General features: G+C 41.1%; 1 protein-coding gene across 6 annotated transcripts in view; it reads right to left on the bottom strand.

Moving 5' to 3' along the window:
• Positions 1-41: 41 nt before the first annotated feature.
• Positions 42-17,178, bottom strand: part of TOGARAM2 (TOG array regulator of axonemal microtubules 2) — a 60,059-nt gene continuing 42,922 nt past the window's right edge. For 3 of the 6 annotated variants that reach the window (XM_083827825.1, XM_083827820.1, XM_083827824.1), the window contains 8 exons: positions 15,835-16,070; positions 14,488-14,646; positions 13,286-13,403; positions 11,889-11,992; positions 10,312-10,516; positions 8,874-9,090; positions 4,704-4,790; positions 42-2,446 (listed from right to left, as the gene is read on the bottom strand). In XM_083827825.1, the coding sequence (XP_083683951.1) occupies positions 2,190-2,446; positions 4,704-4,790; positions 8,874-9,090; positions 10,312-10,516; positions 11,889-11,992; positions 13,286-13,403; positions 14,488-14,646; positions 15,835-16,070 (1,383 nt within the window). In that variant the 3' untranslated portion in view covers positions 42-2,189. The remainder of the gene's footprint in view (positions 2,447-4,703; positions 4,791-8,873; positions 9,091-10,311; positions 10,517-11,888; positions 11,993-13,285; positions 13,404-14,487; positions 14,647-15,834; positions 16,071-17,178) is intronic. The other 3 variants (XM_083827821.1, XM_083827823.1, XM_083827822.1) reach the window with 1 other exon arrangement.

A 17,178-nucleotide genomic window follows, 5' to 3' on the forward strand; every position in this document is an offset into this window, starting at 1 on the left:
CACTGTCGCTTGGTCAGCTAAATCTGATTTCTCTGTGGTGGGAGTGGCCATGTCATGGGGAAACTGTCTCAGCTGGAGAGTTAAAAAACAAAACAAAACAAACAAACAAAAACACTTAGACAGAAAATAGGTACCAGTAGGCAATGCTTTATTCTCAACAACTGTGGGGAACAGCATGCATGAAAGCAAAACTCAAGGCCAACAGAGAGTTAAGAAACAAGTTACATGGGGTTACTTCTTAAACATACTTTGCAAGACCTACAGCTAAAACACATAAAAAGCAGGCTCTGGGAGGCTTCATGTGAAGTGTGTAAAAGCCTTTTTCTCCCAAGTGCAGAAACTCCTCCCCACATCCCCAAGAGCCAAAGCACAGTTGAAGTAAAAATAAACATCTTTTATTCAGCCCAGCTAAAACAGCCTGTGTAGAGCAGCGTGGAAAGGGCTCCAGAGGGACAAATGTACAGAGGGAAACTGCAAGAGCAACTTTGGAGGTAGAGAAAGCAAAAACAGGAAGCCCTCTAGAGATACCACCTGCTAAAAATAAAAAATAAAAAATACTACCTTTTAAAATAGACCTCAGACAGTAGCCAACTTCAGGTGCTTCATGAAGTGACACAGTTCCAGATCTGCTTTTTAAACTCAGCCGCCTTCTAACATTCATTCATTCACTTTTAGCACTTCAGTGCATACTTGTACTCTGCAGAACCCTGACACACCTGCAAAAGTGCTGCGCACTATCATGTCATTCCTGTCTCTGGTGAACCGTTAGAAAAAACTCTAAGAATACCAAACTCCAAAATACTCTGGCATATATCCAAGAACTGTGGCTTCCACCAGGCTCTGCAGGATCTCCAGACACACCAGGGTTTCAGAGCCAGGTCCCTAGGCTAGATCATACGCCATGTCTCTTCAGAAATGAGTTCCTGACCACCCCATGCTACCAAAAGTTAGGAGTTAAAAACAAAACACAACAAACAACAGCAAAAGAAACACCCTAAAAGAGTCAATTAAATAGTTTCACCACTTCAGTACTGTACTGAAAAGAAAAAGTGTTTCTGTAAGAGGTGACCCAATGCAACATCATTATCTAGCAAGCTGGAGTCCTGTATAGCTTTAGACATACTAAACAGGTGCAGCAAATAAATGTAAAACCCCAAGACTTTTGGGATGGACAGATCTCCCTGCAGTATTCTTTGGCTTCCCAACCTCAGGCCAGGTCCTTGTAACTGTCAAGAGCCTGCCAAGTCTCTTGTAAACTTCCATAGCCCCGTTGTGCCTCGCACCTTATATATGTATGAGGCAAACCTTAATTTCTTGAAAGACAGATTATTTTTTTAATTTGTCTTTTTAGACATTGAGAAAATGTATGTATTAAAAAAGAAAAACTTGGTTTTATTTGTTCCACAGTGCCCACCCACAGCTTACCTCTCTCCAACCTCAGTAGGATGCCCTCAGCCCACTTGCTGCCCTCTGTGTATCACCTGCCACCCCCTCCAAGGGGGCACAGCCCCCTGCTTCATGGCCCCTCTCCTGCACCTCCCCAAGGGTGTCCCAAGGTGCTTGGAGGCACTCAGACAGCACTTGTCACCTCTCCATATCAGCCCATTGCATGGGGAAGCAAAGGGGACTAAAGACAAGAGGTGTTCCCTAAAATAGGAGGGAAAATTCAGCAAACCTAGAAAGATTTCAGAGAGAAATCTCAGGTACCTTCAGTACTTGTCCTGGCACTGGAGGTCTGAGCTTGACCTGGACATCTCTTTTGCTGCTGGTGCAGTGGCAGCTACAACATCTAATCCTGCAGCCCACATGTTTTCAAAGCACATGTCTTACTTTATAAGTAAATATACATATATGCACATCTCTTACTTTCCAAGTATTTATATAAATATATTACTTTCCTTTTTACAGTTACAAATTGCATTTACACATGGGGTTTTATTTTTTCATACCTATATAAGCTTCATAGGGAAGAAAATAAAACTTTTGAAGAATACTTCCTTTTAAAAAATAAAAATAAAAAAACTTACATCAAAATATACTATGTACATCTGTAGCTATAAACTCTGTAGGGTAAAGTAAATCTGGTGCTTTAAAACCAAAACAAAACCGATGCCAGGGGTTCCACCCTCCTCTCCACATGCCCCATGCAGTGCCTTACTGCCACCTGCATGGAGTGCACCAAGCCTTCTTCACCAGACATCCAGGTCCAAAACATGCCAGAGGTTTTTCACCACGTGCTGAGGCTGGCCAGCGGCATGCTCCTTGAGGCTGGAGCCCATCTCTTGGTAGAGGCTCTTTGCAAGCTTGGTGACCGCAGCCCTGACGTTGCTGCTCCGGCCAGGCAGGACCCCATTTCCGATCATGTTGCTCAGGAAGTACCAGAGCACGGGCAAGGTGTAGCGCTCAACCACGTGGGCTTTACGGGGATAAACAGATGCCACGAGTACTGCCAGGCAAGAGAGACAAGTTTCTTAACATCTTAATGCAAACAAGTTCTTACCTTTATTTTTGGTTCTTTGAGGGCTTTTCCAGTTAATACCAGCAAGCACAAATAGCCCCAATGATCCAGAAACAGGCAGCAGTGGCTGATCATACACTGAACAGAATAACTGACCTCTGAGGACCTTAATTTCTCCAAATCAACGGCTTTGTTTCCAAGATAGACTTAGTAAAGTGCATCATATACATTTTGTAAATTGTTTCACTAATTACTTGTGTATTACAAATGACAAAAATGTCAAACCTCTTTTTATTTCCATTAAGAAGTCATCTAAAGAAGCTGTAAAAGATTTTGAAATGCAGCTTAGAGAAATAATTGAAAAATTTCTAATAAAAAGGATGATTACTTTTTTTGTGATCTTTGATAAAAAATGCCATGAGTCTGATCTGGCAGTTCCCTTTTGCTCAGTGGCACACAGCAAATGGCAGTAATATACCACATTTCAGAACTCCAGACCACAAAAATGTGTGGTGCTTGACAGTCTTATTAGAAACATCAGTGAATAACTGATATCTCTGGCAGAATGTTCTGATTTGAGCTTTTTCGCTCATACTTGGTGGCCTCTAATGAACAGCTATTTCCAGCTTCAAGATGTCTAAGGTAATAACCTATACCCCATTGCCATGGCATTTGAGCATCTGACAACTTTAATGGCATTTATCTACACAGAGTTCCCTGAAAGAGGGAAATAGAGACAGAAACTGTTTCATAGGGGGCTGAAATTGAACCAAAAAACAAGCGTTCCCTCTTACTCTGTGAAATCTGTTCTCAGCCCATTTTCTGAACTGAACTATATTAAAGACAAACAAAAAATTACTACCAACAGGCTCCTTGCAGGGCAGATTTTGCTGAGAGATCAAAATCTGAAATGGTCTGGAGACACAGTTCTTATTTTCTGTTCAGTGGAAACGTTATGCAGTAACCATTTATTATTATGCAGGGGAAGGACCACCATTTTCTCTAAGCTGCTCATCCAGCATCAGTCATCAACACTTAAACAGATGTTGAAAGTACCTAAGAACAGTTCTGGTAAGCAGAACAGGGTTATTACACCTGTTTTAAAATGGAATTTAATTTGAGTTTAAGTGCTATTAAATACAGCAGTCACTATAGAGCTTCAGATGAGAATGTCTGCTCCCACAAAGTCCCAGACAGAACATCTGCTCTCTCCAAAATAGTCCAAATTAATGTTCAAATGCTTTATTTGAAAAAGAGATCAAAATAACTGTGAAATTAAATTATATTATTATGGAGATTTATTTTATTCAAACTATCTTTAAAGGCCCTTTTTAATTTGCTATGGCTAAACATGTCCTTTCGAGATTCATAATGAAACAGCAAAGTGTATTAAACCTTGGATTAAAAGATGCTGGCATAATTCGCAGTGGCTTTAGCCCTAATTAAAGCAAGGCTATAAATAGTTTTCTCTAATATTTATAGAGATTGAATTTTTTTTTCATTCGTTGGCTATCGCCACTCATAGTAAGCTACTATTATAAATCAATTGTCAGCTGCATTTTTAATGTGTAGGACACCACTGATATGAAACAGACTGTTTATGCATTCTGAAATGGCCAGTGTCATGTTATATTTGTAACACAGGCAGGGAGCCACGGTGGGTTGGGACCAACTGCCCACTTCTGCCCCTCTGTTCCCAAATCCTGCCTTGCACATTGTCCTTGCCTGTAATATTTTGTCTTGAGTTTTCACCTGCACTACAATCCCCAGTCTCTGCAGGATTCAGCCACAAAAGTTTCCAACAGTAAGACAAGGATCCCATGCTGACAAAAACTGATCCTCAGAAATACCAGTTACCATAATTTTTTCTATAGGATGTTCATTCAGTTCAGGAAAGGGACCACTTAGAGACTTCCTTGACCTTTACTGCACTGTCCTTCAATGAGAGGAGCTGGCCAGGGTATTTTTAGCTCCTTTCTTTCCTGGAGGTGGATCCTGAGATGCCTCAGGGAGAGATCAGCACCGGAGTCCCAATTTTACATCTTGCATGCCTTGACAAGCATGCAGGTAAAGCCCTGCCAAATACAACTTTTATGTGTATTTTGCAAGAGGGAGAAGCCCAAAATCTTCTAGTGATTGATGAGCTACTGCACCGCATATTGAGAGGAATTTCCTCTAAATATTTGCCATTTCCTGTGAAAGACTGCTTGACTTAAACCTGGAGATTGACTGAAGCAGTCAATACCTGACAGATGTTCTGTGACATCCTGCATAGCTCGACCGCTGAGGAAACGCACTCGGTGGGCAAGCACTTGCAGCAGTAATGTGTTATCTGAAAGAAAAACATTTATTTCTGCTTACTATTAGAGGTTATAAGAAAGAAAAAAAAGAAAGAAAAAAAAAGGGCAGAGGTGATGGCATTCTGTAAAGTAAAATAAATTTCTACTAGCTTCTGTGTTCTTACATTTGCTCTTTCACTAGAGCTTACTTGGGAGGATTTAAAATTCAAAAAGAAAAGATTTCATTTCACACCTGTAAATACAAAGTTAACTGCTGTACAAGGAGCTGTATTACATATTTCTCATTAGGGCCCTCAAAATTTAAATCACACGTAAGTAGGGAGGAGGTTTTGCATGATAGAGTTTTGCAGAGATGAACCTTGAAGAAAAAGGGTGAGAAGGCTCAAAGGTCCACACATCTATTCACTCTTTACAGATAAACTGGCGTTAAATCTGTAATTTACATGGGGGGACCTATGGACAAGACTCCAAGTTACTTGTATGACAGAATTACCTGCTCATCACTAACACCACGTACTCTCAGGGGCTCTTGTAACATCTCTGAAATCAGAACTTGGCACAGAGACTTAAAAACTAGCTGATTTCCCAATACTTGACTGTTGGAAGTTTTAGAAACTTGTAAGTTTTAAAACACGTAAGTTTTTCCTATGCTGGCCATTGTTGATTTGGGTTCTTATTATAATTTTAAAAATGTTTTCCAGACTGGTCTGTAATCCTCTAGTCCTACCACTTTGATAAGCTGAGCAAAGCTTCTCTTGGAGACAGATGCTCATGAGACATGCTCCAGTACCTCATGGTGTCTCCAGGAGTGGTACCAACAAAGCAGACAACTTCTTTTCTTTGTGAAATACTACAGAACCAAGTCCCAAAGTGGTTTTAAGTAGCACTGTGCTATTAAGAGCTCGTTTTTACATGAGATATAAGAAGGAAGTCCCTAATGATCTTTTTGCAAGCATGAAGTGAAGAATTGATCCTGTTATTCTAATTAATTTTCTGCTTTAGTAATTACAGTCTTCTCATTCACCTTTCTAAACAGACACTTAGCTTTTTGCCTCACAGTCCTGCCATATTGGCAGATGCTGTTTCACACTTGCTGTTCCTCTTCAGAGAGTTACCTTACTGCTGCTGCTTTAAAAAGAAGAAAAATAAATAAATAAATAAATAAATAAGAAAACACTCTGCGATCTGGAGACTTTGAAGCAGTACGAAATGTTAATTAATTGATGATATTGGCATCTACACAGATTTTCATGGAAACACTTGGGTTTTGGATAGATGAGAAGGAATTATTTGTCTTTTATAGGGAGATTAAATGTATAGTCACTATTCACCTTTCAATTTAAGGGTTTCAAATGCCCTGAGCATTTTGAAACACTAAAGCTGCAGTCAATAACAAATCTACCCAAGCATTACTTTAGCTGCCTCAAAAGACCAAAAGACAGAACAGCTTTTAATGGCTGTTAGATGAAAAAAAGGCAGCAGGCAGTTCATTTCTTATTAACTCAGCTTTAATTGTCTGTACTAGATATTAGCTAAACCTGTTGGCCACAGGACAGGTCCAGCATTTGCAATACAAGCGAAAGAAGAATCTGCTTTGTGCTCTCACCTTCACCATGTTCCCCTCTTTGCTATGATAATGCTTATGGGAGCAATTTCCCTTCCCCTTTTGTGGGGGGCTGGTCACTCTGGGAGCTACTCAGGCCTTACTCTACACCCTGGTGCCAGGCAGTGGCCATCCAAAGAATTTTTCTTTCATGACAGATGACAGATTAGGATGGATGTAGGAGCAGAGCAAGATCTATGCCCTGGTGCCATAAGTGATAAGACTTGATCTGCCCCCATCTACAAGGTGGTTCCCTCCAGTGAGGATAGGGTCCAGGGTCACAGCTAATGAATTGCTGCTGTGTGTGACCTTCTTCTGGGAACATCCAACTCCATCTCAGGGCTAAGCTAGATGAATGATTTAGGTTTTATTTGGAAACAATTTAGTTTATGGATAGGATTTTTGGTTTAAGGGGTAGGAGAAGAGTGGTGGTTGTTGGCTGGATGGGATTACTACTTGTTTCCTTTGTGTTCTTATTTGTTTGTGTTTGGTTTTACATTGAGTGATCAAGCAACCTTATAACCAGCTTGCATCTCTGCATGGATCGTTGAAGGTGACAGATGAGGAAATCTCATCTAAAACTCAGAATTTGCAGCACGTCAATACAGAGTCTCAGTGGAATAGCAGGGCTCATAGTTAGGAAACTCAGTGGAGCAATGGGGGCAAGACATTGCACTTACTGACTCTAAGCTAGAAGCAGCATTCTTTAGAGAGTTCTGTTGTTGGGGGGTTTGAAATTGTAAAGGCAAACAATTTTAAAGCATGAGGGAGGTTTAGCTCAGGTATTTTGCCAGTAGAGCCTTCCTTCCACCACTAAAGCCCTAAGCCTTGAATTCTGAAACATTTGTGATTCAGTTGCCTGTTTGAATTTGTGCAAAAAAATGACCAGATCCAAAATATATATATATATATACACCCCACCTTATTTCTGTGAACATGTCTCTGTGCGAAGTCTTTCTGATAAGAGATAGATGTGCTTTCCTCCTGTTCTGACATATGCCACTGCTGAAAATTTAAGGTCATATCTCAGAATTAGTGAGGGGGGAAAGATGACAGAAAGCTCCACACAAAACCCTGAAGGGATCTGGTTGCCACATCCTCTGTTAGGAGGATTCTGTGACTCTTCCCCAGCCTTCTCCCAAGCACCACAATAGGACCAACAGCAGGACAGGTCTTGCACCCTTCTCCCCACAGCCCCATATTTAGAACATAGGAAGGTAACAGGTCAGCAATTTCACTGGGTTCACAAAGAGGCTGATGTGGAGAAATTTGTTAGTTCCCCTTTAAAGCCTTCCTGTTCAACAGTAAATTTTTCAGGCATATTCACCCAGTGCTGCATTTTCACAGCTGGCATAAATCTGTGTGGCAAGGTAATTTACAGCAGACCTTGGCCATGTAATTACTGGCTACAGCAATCTTGCCCCATGCAGAACAACATTTGGAACAAGCCATCATTTACACCTGGATTTATACCTGTTTGTTCTAAAGAAATGAACTTGGCAAACCATAAATTCCCTTTAAAAAAAAAAATAAAAGACAAAGAAGAAAGGTAGAAAGCAGACAGGATGCCCATAATGTAGAATCTTCCAGGAAGCTGTTCTGCAGAAGCTCCGATGCACCAGTATCACATCAACAGCAAAGCAATTAGTTTGGGAAATCAAACTAGACCCAAACCACCTCCCAAAAGTCCCTTTGTCCTTGAATTCTAGCTTAGTTGAACACCAGGATTTATTGTTCAGCTCCTTCTGTACCAAAGCAGACAAGGAGCACAGAGACAAAGACTCACAAGAATCTGGGGAAATGCTGATACATGTTCAGGCTTGTCTGGAAATTGGTGCATAAGGACTGCACCATGGCAGCTTCTTGTTACCCAGCTTACCAGTTACAGCTGGCAGGAATTTAAGTCCTTTGATATATAGCATAGATGATATGAGTGATCTGCAAACTTGGCATCAACTCTGGAAGCCAAACACTTTATCTGGAAACTGCTTTTCTGCAGTAGATTTTAATCAGTGGAGGGGAAAAAAAAAACTTCTAGTGAACACTTTTAGTGATGGCATCCATCTTTCCAAAACCAAACTCCATGCATGCACAAATACACACACACCATCTCTCATCTCACATTTCAACATAAGTCAGAGATCCAGTAAATAGCATATGAAGAGCCCCCAGGAACTGGAAACATCTGGTCACAATTGCAGCAACAACAGCGGTAGTACAGGTATTGTCAATGGGCTTCTAAGTCTACACCAGAAGATCAAGAGGCAAATTCACGTCTGGATTTGGATTCAGGTCTGAATCTCACTGAATTTTAAACACTAGACTGAAAAGATATAAATCACATCACAAGATGCAATAGATTGGGATAGAAAGAATTCAGTCAGGACTTCTTAAACACCTTGCAACAGCTGAATCTTTCCACAGACAACAACAGCTATCAACAGACTGAGTGTTCACTTGGCTCTGAGATGGAGAGTCCACACTTTGAGTCTAAATCCAAGGTCAGCTTTACCTAGGTGAGCAATGGAAGCTTCCAGCACCTTCACAGCTGCAGTGTATATCCCTGTGTGCTTTGAGTTCAGGTTGTCAGTGACTGCTGCTACCACAGAGATCAGCACTGGGTGTAAGGTGTCTCTGAGGATGGGTGTTATTAAAGCCAGAGCCTCCAGTGCCTGCTGATTCACTTTCTTATTGGAATCCTGAAGTCTCGGTACAAAAACATCAAAAATCTGTTAAGAAAACAAACATAAAAGCTGGGTTAAAATGTCTTTGTTTCTACAAGTGACGCAGAAACAAGTTCTCAACCAAATAAAAGACAAATGTAATCCTTTCTGTCAAGCCAGTGCTTACTAGCACAAATTCACTGTTTTCCTGTGGGTTACTCACTGTAGTATTTGCACAATCTCATGCTGGTTTAAAACACTTTCATATTTTATTACAAGGTTGTGTTGAGGATGAGAGAGTTTATGTGGAGTTTCTCTTTACCTATACATCATTAAATCGCCTTGATAATGGAAAAAAAAAATCTTTGACATACAGGTATGAAAACAGCTATTTATGATTCTCATTTTTCCATAGTGTTGTCTCAAGGACTGAGGGTAGATTTTGTCTTGCCGAAATTGAGTCTGGATGAGAACCAAGTTTTGTTTTATCTAGCTGTCTCAGAACCTTGGTCTGGAGGATAGCAGGGCTCTGATGAACTCTCTAGGATCCAGACCATCTCTCTAGCTAACCATCTCTCTAAGGCAGACTTCTCAAGTTTAACATGCCATGCTAATACTCATGGAAGTAGTTTCAATCACTTTATCAGGTACCATTTTCTGTAAAAGGGGAAAAAAGCAGATGCTAAGAGGAAAAGGAAGCCATGTCTCCAGACATTTTCCTTCTCTTTGCAAAGAGAAAAGAGAAGCCCAAGAAGAGTGAAAACAGGATTTCCCAATCAAGAAAGGGATGAGAAAGGAAGTGAAGGCTGAGTTTTGCCTTCACGTGACAAGATAAAGCATACAGAGAAACCTTTATTTTTTATTTTTTGAATCTACCCAGCTCGATACTTCTCTTCCCCATCCCAAGCCATTTTTCTTCTGAATAGTAATTGCCAAGTTTTCAGTGGCTGGGTTTCCTTTCTTTCTACTTTCTTTTCTACCTAATAGAGGAATAGAAGTAAGTCACATAAATCACAAGTCACATTCTTGTGATGTAAGAAGCTACAGCAACAATAAATTCCATCATCAACTCATGAACAACACCAACAGGCAAAAGACAGAAAAGTACATCTGGACTGAAATTACTTGCCTTGAAACTTGGAGTTGAATTAAATTATTTTTGGTGAGAAGGGACCAGCTTGTCCTGAATGACTAGCACGTAGTGCCAAGACACATGAAATTAACTTTACTGTGACAGGCTTGGGAAGGAAACTGAAGGGAAAAAAGCAATGGAGATGTCCTAGATACCTGGACAATGTTAGCTGAGATGAGCGGGGGGTTGTTTTTGCAGTGATCTACGAGGAGTACTACTCCCTCCATTCGTGCCTGAAACTCTTTGGCTGTCAGGAGCTTGTTAAGCTCCTTGAGTTGTTCAATCTCTTCCACAGTGCGAAGTGATGTGTGCCGGACTGTCTGACGGGGTAAGATGAGGACATCAGAGCCGGACCTTGAACTGGAAAATAAAAACAAGGTAAAATCTGTTGGCGATAATATCTTCAGTTAATTGTGAGGAAAACATCTCGAGACTTCCTAATGGTGTGATTTCAGCTAGATCTTGATCTGAAAAGCAACTTTGATCTCATAACAATCATTCTAGGAGACAACCTCCAAATACATTTATAACTACTGCTTACATAGGAAAACCAAAGCACCAAGGATGGAATTCATCTCACTTATCTTCAGATGTCTTCAAGGTATTAATCTAGCATTCCTTTGTGGGGAAAAATAGGCACTACTTTAAAGTTATGAATTGTCTATACTAAAAGAAAATGAAATGTCCTGGAGAAGTGTCCCTGTAATAGGTATGGGAATGTTGATAAATAACTCAGATGCATCTGAACAGGTGAATCCCCCTCAGAGAGATTAAAGGGTATATCTGAAAGGGTCCAGAGGATCAGTAACACAGATTAAAACCTAAGTCAGACAGCCTACTATTGTGCTTGCATTATTGCTTCCCTAGGGACTGATTCACAGCTTAACACACTCAATGGAAACAATTCCCTTGGATCAACCTCTCTCTGGCATGAGCATGGGAGCACTCCTAACCATGCTGGGGAGGTGTGTGGTCACCTTCCTACCACCACTGAGCACAACGGGGCTACATAAACCCACTCTGTAGTCAGAGGAAAGCAGGTACAAGTAGCTTTCCCACTAGCCTGGGGAGACAGCAAGGACCAAGTTCCTATCTTGAATGCTGATCTGCAGCATTTGGGGGTGGGGAGTGTGTGTGGGGGTGGAGAACATGCTGTCCATCCATCAACCAGTCATGGGTCTGAACGGCATAAATAGCTACAGAAAAAGTCCACATTGAGATGTCTGTCTTCCAGAGCCACTCAGGAACTGTCTTGCTGATGCTGTTTGAAAGCAATTGATTCAGCCAGCTTAAACCACACGCATGGCAAGTGCCATTTTTGGGAATGGCATCTTCATTCCAGACTGGGACTTCTCATCAAAACTACCCATATAAAAAAAAAAAAAAATAAAGACTCCACTCAGATAAGAAGACCCCAACTGAAATCATAAGTCCCAAGTCAAACAGCAAAGACATGACTCTCTCACAGCCTCCCTAACACTCTCCTAGCCATTGCATCGGCTCTTCTGGGCTGCCACTGGTGGTAATCTCTTCCTCTCTCAATTTTTCTGGAAACCCCCCCACAGAACTTGTATTCAGCCTAGTTGCAGAAGCAGATATTTTTCATTGTAGAAAGTTTTGTGGGGCTAGAAAATCTCTGGCACAGTTCACCTCCAGCAGAAAGATTTTACTGAGGAAGAGATACAAAAAGCTTGCCACATGGTTTGTCAGATGAAACAGAAGTGTTCAGTACCCTTCATCAGAAGGCAAATTTTCCTGGGATACCATCAGACCGCTGCTCCTAGACTCTCTGCGGCCCTTGGCAGATGGAAGTTCAGATATATGGTCTTCTATCCCCTAAATAGATATATTAAAAAACAAACAGACATTAATTTATAAAAGAGAAAATAGGGAAGCATTTGTTTAAAACAAAGATTTTAACTAGGATCACAGCTACAAAAATAGGCTTAGGAACACATTTTGTAACTTAGAGAGAGAGAGACGGACCAGAAATTCAGAGATGTCTACTGAAGGTTTTGTTATCACTAACCTAATGCAGGTTGTAGGTGTTACCACAACAGCTGGCAGTATAAAATCTTATAAAATCACTAGTCATAAGCACAAATGGGAATAATGCAAACTGATAGGGAACAAGCCTTCTCAGAGAGAATAGCAGAAAACTTTTGGACTCTCTGGAGGTTGGCCCATTATGTTGGGAGTTGATTTGGTTCACACTCACTCTCTCCACTCCTGCACGAAGACACATTCCTTTCTAGAATGTAAGTGGAGAAGATAGAAAAAAAAAATGGGGATGATTTTCCACTGGCTGCTGAATTCATGGAGCTTCTTTGAATAGAATAGGATCATTAAGAAAAAAATACTTAGGAAAAAAATCTATTAGAAAAAAATATATATATTAGAAAAAAACTTCAAGATCATCTGGTCCAACAATCACCCTACCACCAATGTCGCCCACTAAAGCATGTCCCTAAGCACCACTTCCAACCTTTCCTTGAACACCCCCAGGGACAGTGATTCCACTGCCTCCCTGAGCAACCCATTCCAATGCCTAACCACTCTTTCTGAGAAGAAATGTCTCCTAATTTCTAACCTAAACCTCCCCTTGCATAACTTAAGGCCATTCCCTCTAGTCCTATCACTGGTTATCTGGGAAAAGAGGCTGACCCCCCGCTCCCCACAACTTCCTTTCAGGTAGTTGCAGACAGCATGACATCAGGGCAGTATTCCTAGAATACAGATAATATAGCCACTAATTATGAGAGCTTTGTGTATCTTTTGTACATATGGGAAATTTCTTGGCACAATTACTTCTTTCATCTGTTGCATTTTGGGGGAGAGGGGCAACGGGGCATTTTGGGGGGGAGTGTTTTTATGGAGGGGGGTAAAATCATTTTCTCTTACTTCCCTTTCCTGTTTGTTGTTGATATCAGCATATACCCACTTTATTTCTAACCATACTAATTCCCTCACTGTCTGCTGACAAACGTGCTAAGAATCAACAGTTCATTTCCAGGAGCAAAATAATACAACAGAAGAAGAATGACATAAAGAAAGATTTAATATTTTAAATCTCATATTAGCAACATCAGGACATGCATAAAGGAGACATCTCTCCTGCCAAGCACTTACTTTCTGCTTAATTGTTGCCATAACATCTCGCAAGTCACGTGAGGGGAGAAACTGTTTCAAATACCCATCAAATTTTGGATGACTCATCAATATATTCAGCATTTTCCGTCCATAAAACCTAATACAGGGAAGAGAGAAATGAATAACTGTTTTTGCTACAGAATATTAGTCATCTTCTCCCTCATTTTGTGCATAAAAAAAGAAAGGGATTAATAGAATATGCTGATATTTTGAATTCTCACATGCAGTACTTTCATAAGAAGTTATTATCCACTCAGCAAAGAGAGATATTTACCTCCACTTGGCACCTCTATGCAATGCTGCCAGCTGAACACAAGAAGCACTGGAGGACACAGGGCAACAGGAAAGTACAATTTCACAGTGAAATTGTGGAATTGTTTCTGTGGGATCGAAGGATCCTATGGGATGACTGGAGTTCATCTGCTTTGCTGCCATGATTAATTTGCAATGTCTTGCTGCCACTGTACAAAAATTTACCTTCCTTTTACTGGCAGACAAGCTAGGACAAATCAACTCACATTTACTATTTACTATGCTATAGTACAGGTATACAGTAAGTTACTTGTGTGTTCTTGCCGCCTATTAATTGGAATTGAGAGCCATAGTCAAAGTAAGGGTGGTTTTTTGTTTGTATTGTTGATGTTACCATTTTTATAACCTGCTGTGAAACTACAGCTATCTTCAAGAAGAAATCAGTAATTTGTTCAGCCACAGACAACAACATTATACAACAGATAGAAAGAAAATATTGTGAATAGCATAAGCAATTAGATCTGCAGAAGGGATTTAGAAAGACTGAACACGTTGCTTGAAGACAAATGGAATTTTTCTAGGAGAGTCTTAACCTTACCAGAAAAAAATACTTGGTATCATCATGTAATGAATAGTGGCCAATGCTTCAGCTTTTCGTTGAGCACATAGGACCAAACAAAGTTGTTTGACTGATTAATCTGAGCTCAGCTGATCTGAATAAAGAGTTATTCAAGTCACAGGAATTTGGCAGTGGTCTTTCTTGCTGGACAACCTCATGTTATCCGGTACAGTTGTTTCCCTAAACACCATTATCCACACTAGGAAGTAACTTTCTTAATGTTTATTTTACCTTCCACTCTTTTGTTGCTTTATCATGGCCAGACATCATACACCTTTCAGTTTCTAGGAGGTAAAATTAAGATCCTCACCTTGTGTCCTGATTACAATCCTGAGCAAGCTTCACCAGCGTGTGAACCAGCAGCTCAGTACTGTCACGTGTGCCTGACAGGAGCTTCTCAGCTCCAATTTGCTCCATCACAGTCAGTAGGTGTTCAGCTGCAGACTTCCGCACCAGGACATTGCGGTGACTGGAAACAAGAGCAAGCATTTGGCAGAAGGAAAGGGAAGGACAGAAATGCAGGTCTTGGTCACAACATGGTCTCTGTCATTGCTGGTGGAAGCAGGCATGAGTCCTTGCTGCAGTTTTTACCAACAGGAGACAATACTACCCTCAGATAAAGAGAGAAGCTATGTACAGGGAGGAGGAAGGAATTCAATCTCCCTGGACTATTTGATAATTAATTTCTTTCCTGAAATTATTGACCTTGAGAAAGAGGAAAATGAAAGACAATCCATGTTGACTCATCAGAGGGCTCCCATCACAGACAGTGCTGCAGTAGGACTGGGACTTATTCCACCCATTTATCTCCAAGCCCACAGACCCTCGAAACAACAGAAAAAACTCTGTGGAGCACGAATCTGAAGAATATGCAGCAATGCAGTTTGTTCTTTGAGGCTTGGCAACAGTTACGTTTCCTCACTTTTTGAAAAGCTAAGGAAAGGGAGGGTAGTAGTCATTTTAGCCAGGTTGTCTTTCCTAGAGGGTGCCTATTCAAAACTATCAGAGACAGCACTAATATTTTAAGGCAGCATCTGCTTCAGATATCTCATGGGAGTCTGCCTGTGAAGGCGCCTGTGGAATGACTCACCATCTCAAAGCCAACACTCGGCATCAGTTCGAATAGGAAGTGTAGCTCTGAGGACGCAATGGTCAAACAAGCTCCTCTCAGCAGGAGCTGCACTTGTTGAGCAGGTTGTGCTGCACCCAGCCCATCCTCCCATGTGTGCTTCTAGTCCCAGCAATTAGCATCCCTGTCTCTCAAGTTAATGGCATAATGATGATGCATGTTTTTTCCCAGCGCCTCTGTGGTTAGCATTATGAAATATCAAAGGGCACTCACTGCTGCAATTTCCATTGTCCCTTTCCCCGCAAAGCCACAAGACTGTACTACCAATCTCTGCAGGGACTTTTGCCTCCCCATCATTCACCACTTCTAGACAGTGTTGACAGACTGTGAAAATAAGTAGGCTATAGCATGGCAGAAGCAGATGACAAGAGGAAGGGAATGAGGATGATCAGACATTAAAATCACTGACTTCACAGAAGACACAATAGAAAGAACCTTTCCCTCTTCCCATTCTCTGTCTGTATCCCATCCGTCCCCCCTACCATACAATTTAAGGTGAAGGATATCACTAAGAGAACAACCACATACTTGACTCCACTAGCCAGGATAGCAGCCATTGCTCGTGCAGGAGTCACACTCCCCACCATAACACCAAGGGATCGATCAGCTGCTTTCTGAATGAACTCGCTGGAGTCCCCGGTCTTCTGGAGTAAAGCCCGAGCAACCTCCTCCACCTCCTGGTCCATGTGTTTCTTCATGATCCTGAAAAGTTCTCCAAGAGTGTTGATTGCAAAGCGAGACACCTTTGAACGGAGGTTGTTCACCTAGGGAAGTCATGAGGGGAAATATTAGAATCATCTTGTAAAGAAAATCAATTTCTCTGGACAGAAGTTCCAGGAAACACTATGAAATTTTTTTCCTGTATCCAGGTGGAACATAAGAGCAGAAGATCACAAGCACAGAAAAACAACATCTAATACCAGCATCTTCTGTGGCTTAGGCCCACTGACAATCTAATTTCAATGAGACTGCAGTTCTAAGAAATACGTTTATTCTATGTTTCACACTTTATTCTATGTGAAACAGAGCTATGCTACTTTGCCCACAATGTACACTGCTTTTATTTCAAGCCCTTTTACTGAAAGGAAATACATAAATAAAGAATGTGAGAGCTGATTTTAAACTACAAAAGCATAATTAATAAAGACAAGATAGAGGAAAAGTGGCACTTTCCTCCTGTCCAAATATGTAACACCAGCCATTTGAATGCCCACCCAGGAAATGGAGAATATAGGTTCAGGTCTACAGTCGACTAATTCACAACAGGAACTTGAGTCCATCTGCTCTGTCTACTCAGAACCCTAGCTGTTGGACTTGAGGCACTCAACGATCCTGAAGGATCACATGCAATTACAGCTGCTTTCATTAGGTTTTTCTAGCTTTCAGTGCTGCTCTGGAGTGACCCCTGCTTCAAAAGAGCTCTCCTACAAGGGGAAGAAAGGAACATCTGAGGAGTCAGGTGATTCATTCAAAAGCTACTTTGGAGGCCAGCCCAGTGTTTCTTTCTGCCAGACTTGGTTGTGCTTGATAATAAAAGGAAACAACATGAGGGCTTGAAGTGCTTGTGAAAGCAAAAATCTGGGACTGGAGACTGGAGTGAAATGAAAGCTGAACAATGGCTCTGCACACGAGTGTATGCAGCAAAAAGGAGGGAGTTTCCTCAGAAATATAAAAGTAACGTCACCATCAGATGAGTTAAGCTGAAAGGTCTTCTCCTAACTCCGATCTCAGACTGGAAGAATCCAAGTCTTGCATATGTAAACAGAAAAGTTTGAAGAGTCCAACACAAGGGACATTCAGGCCTTCAACATCATTAGGTACTGGCTAGAAGACAAGGACTTTAATGGAAAGGAGCTAAGTCTTACTGTATTG

Source organism: Anser anser, assembly GCF_964211835.1.
Source record: "Anser anser genome assembly, chromosome: 3".
Lineage (NCBI taxonomy): Eukaryota > Metazoa > Chordata > Aves > Anseriformes > Anatidae > Anser > Anser anser.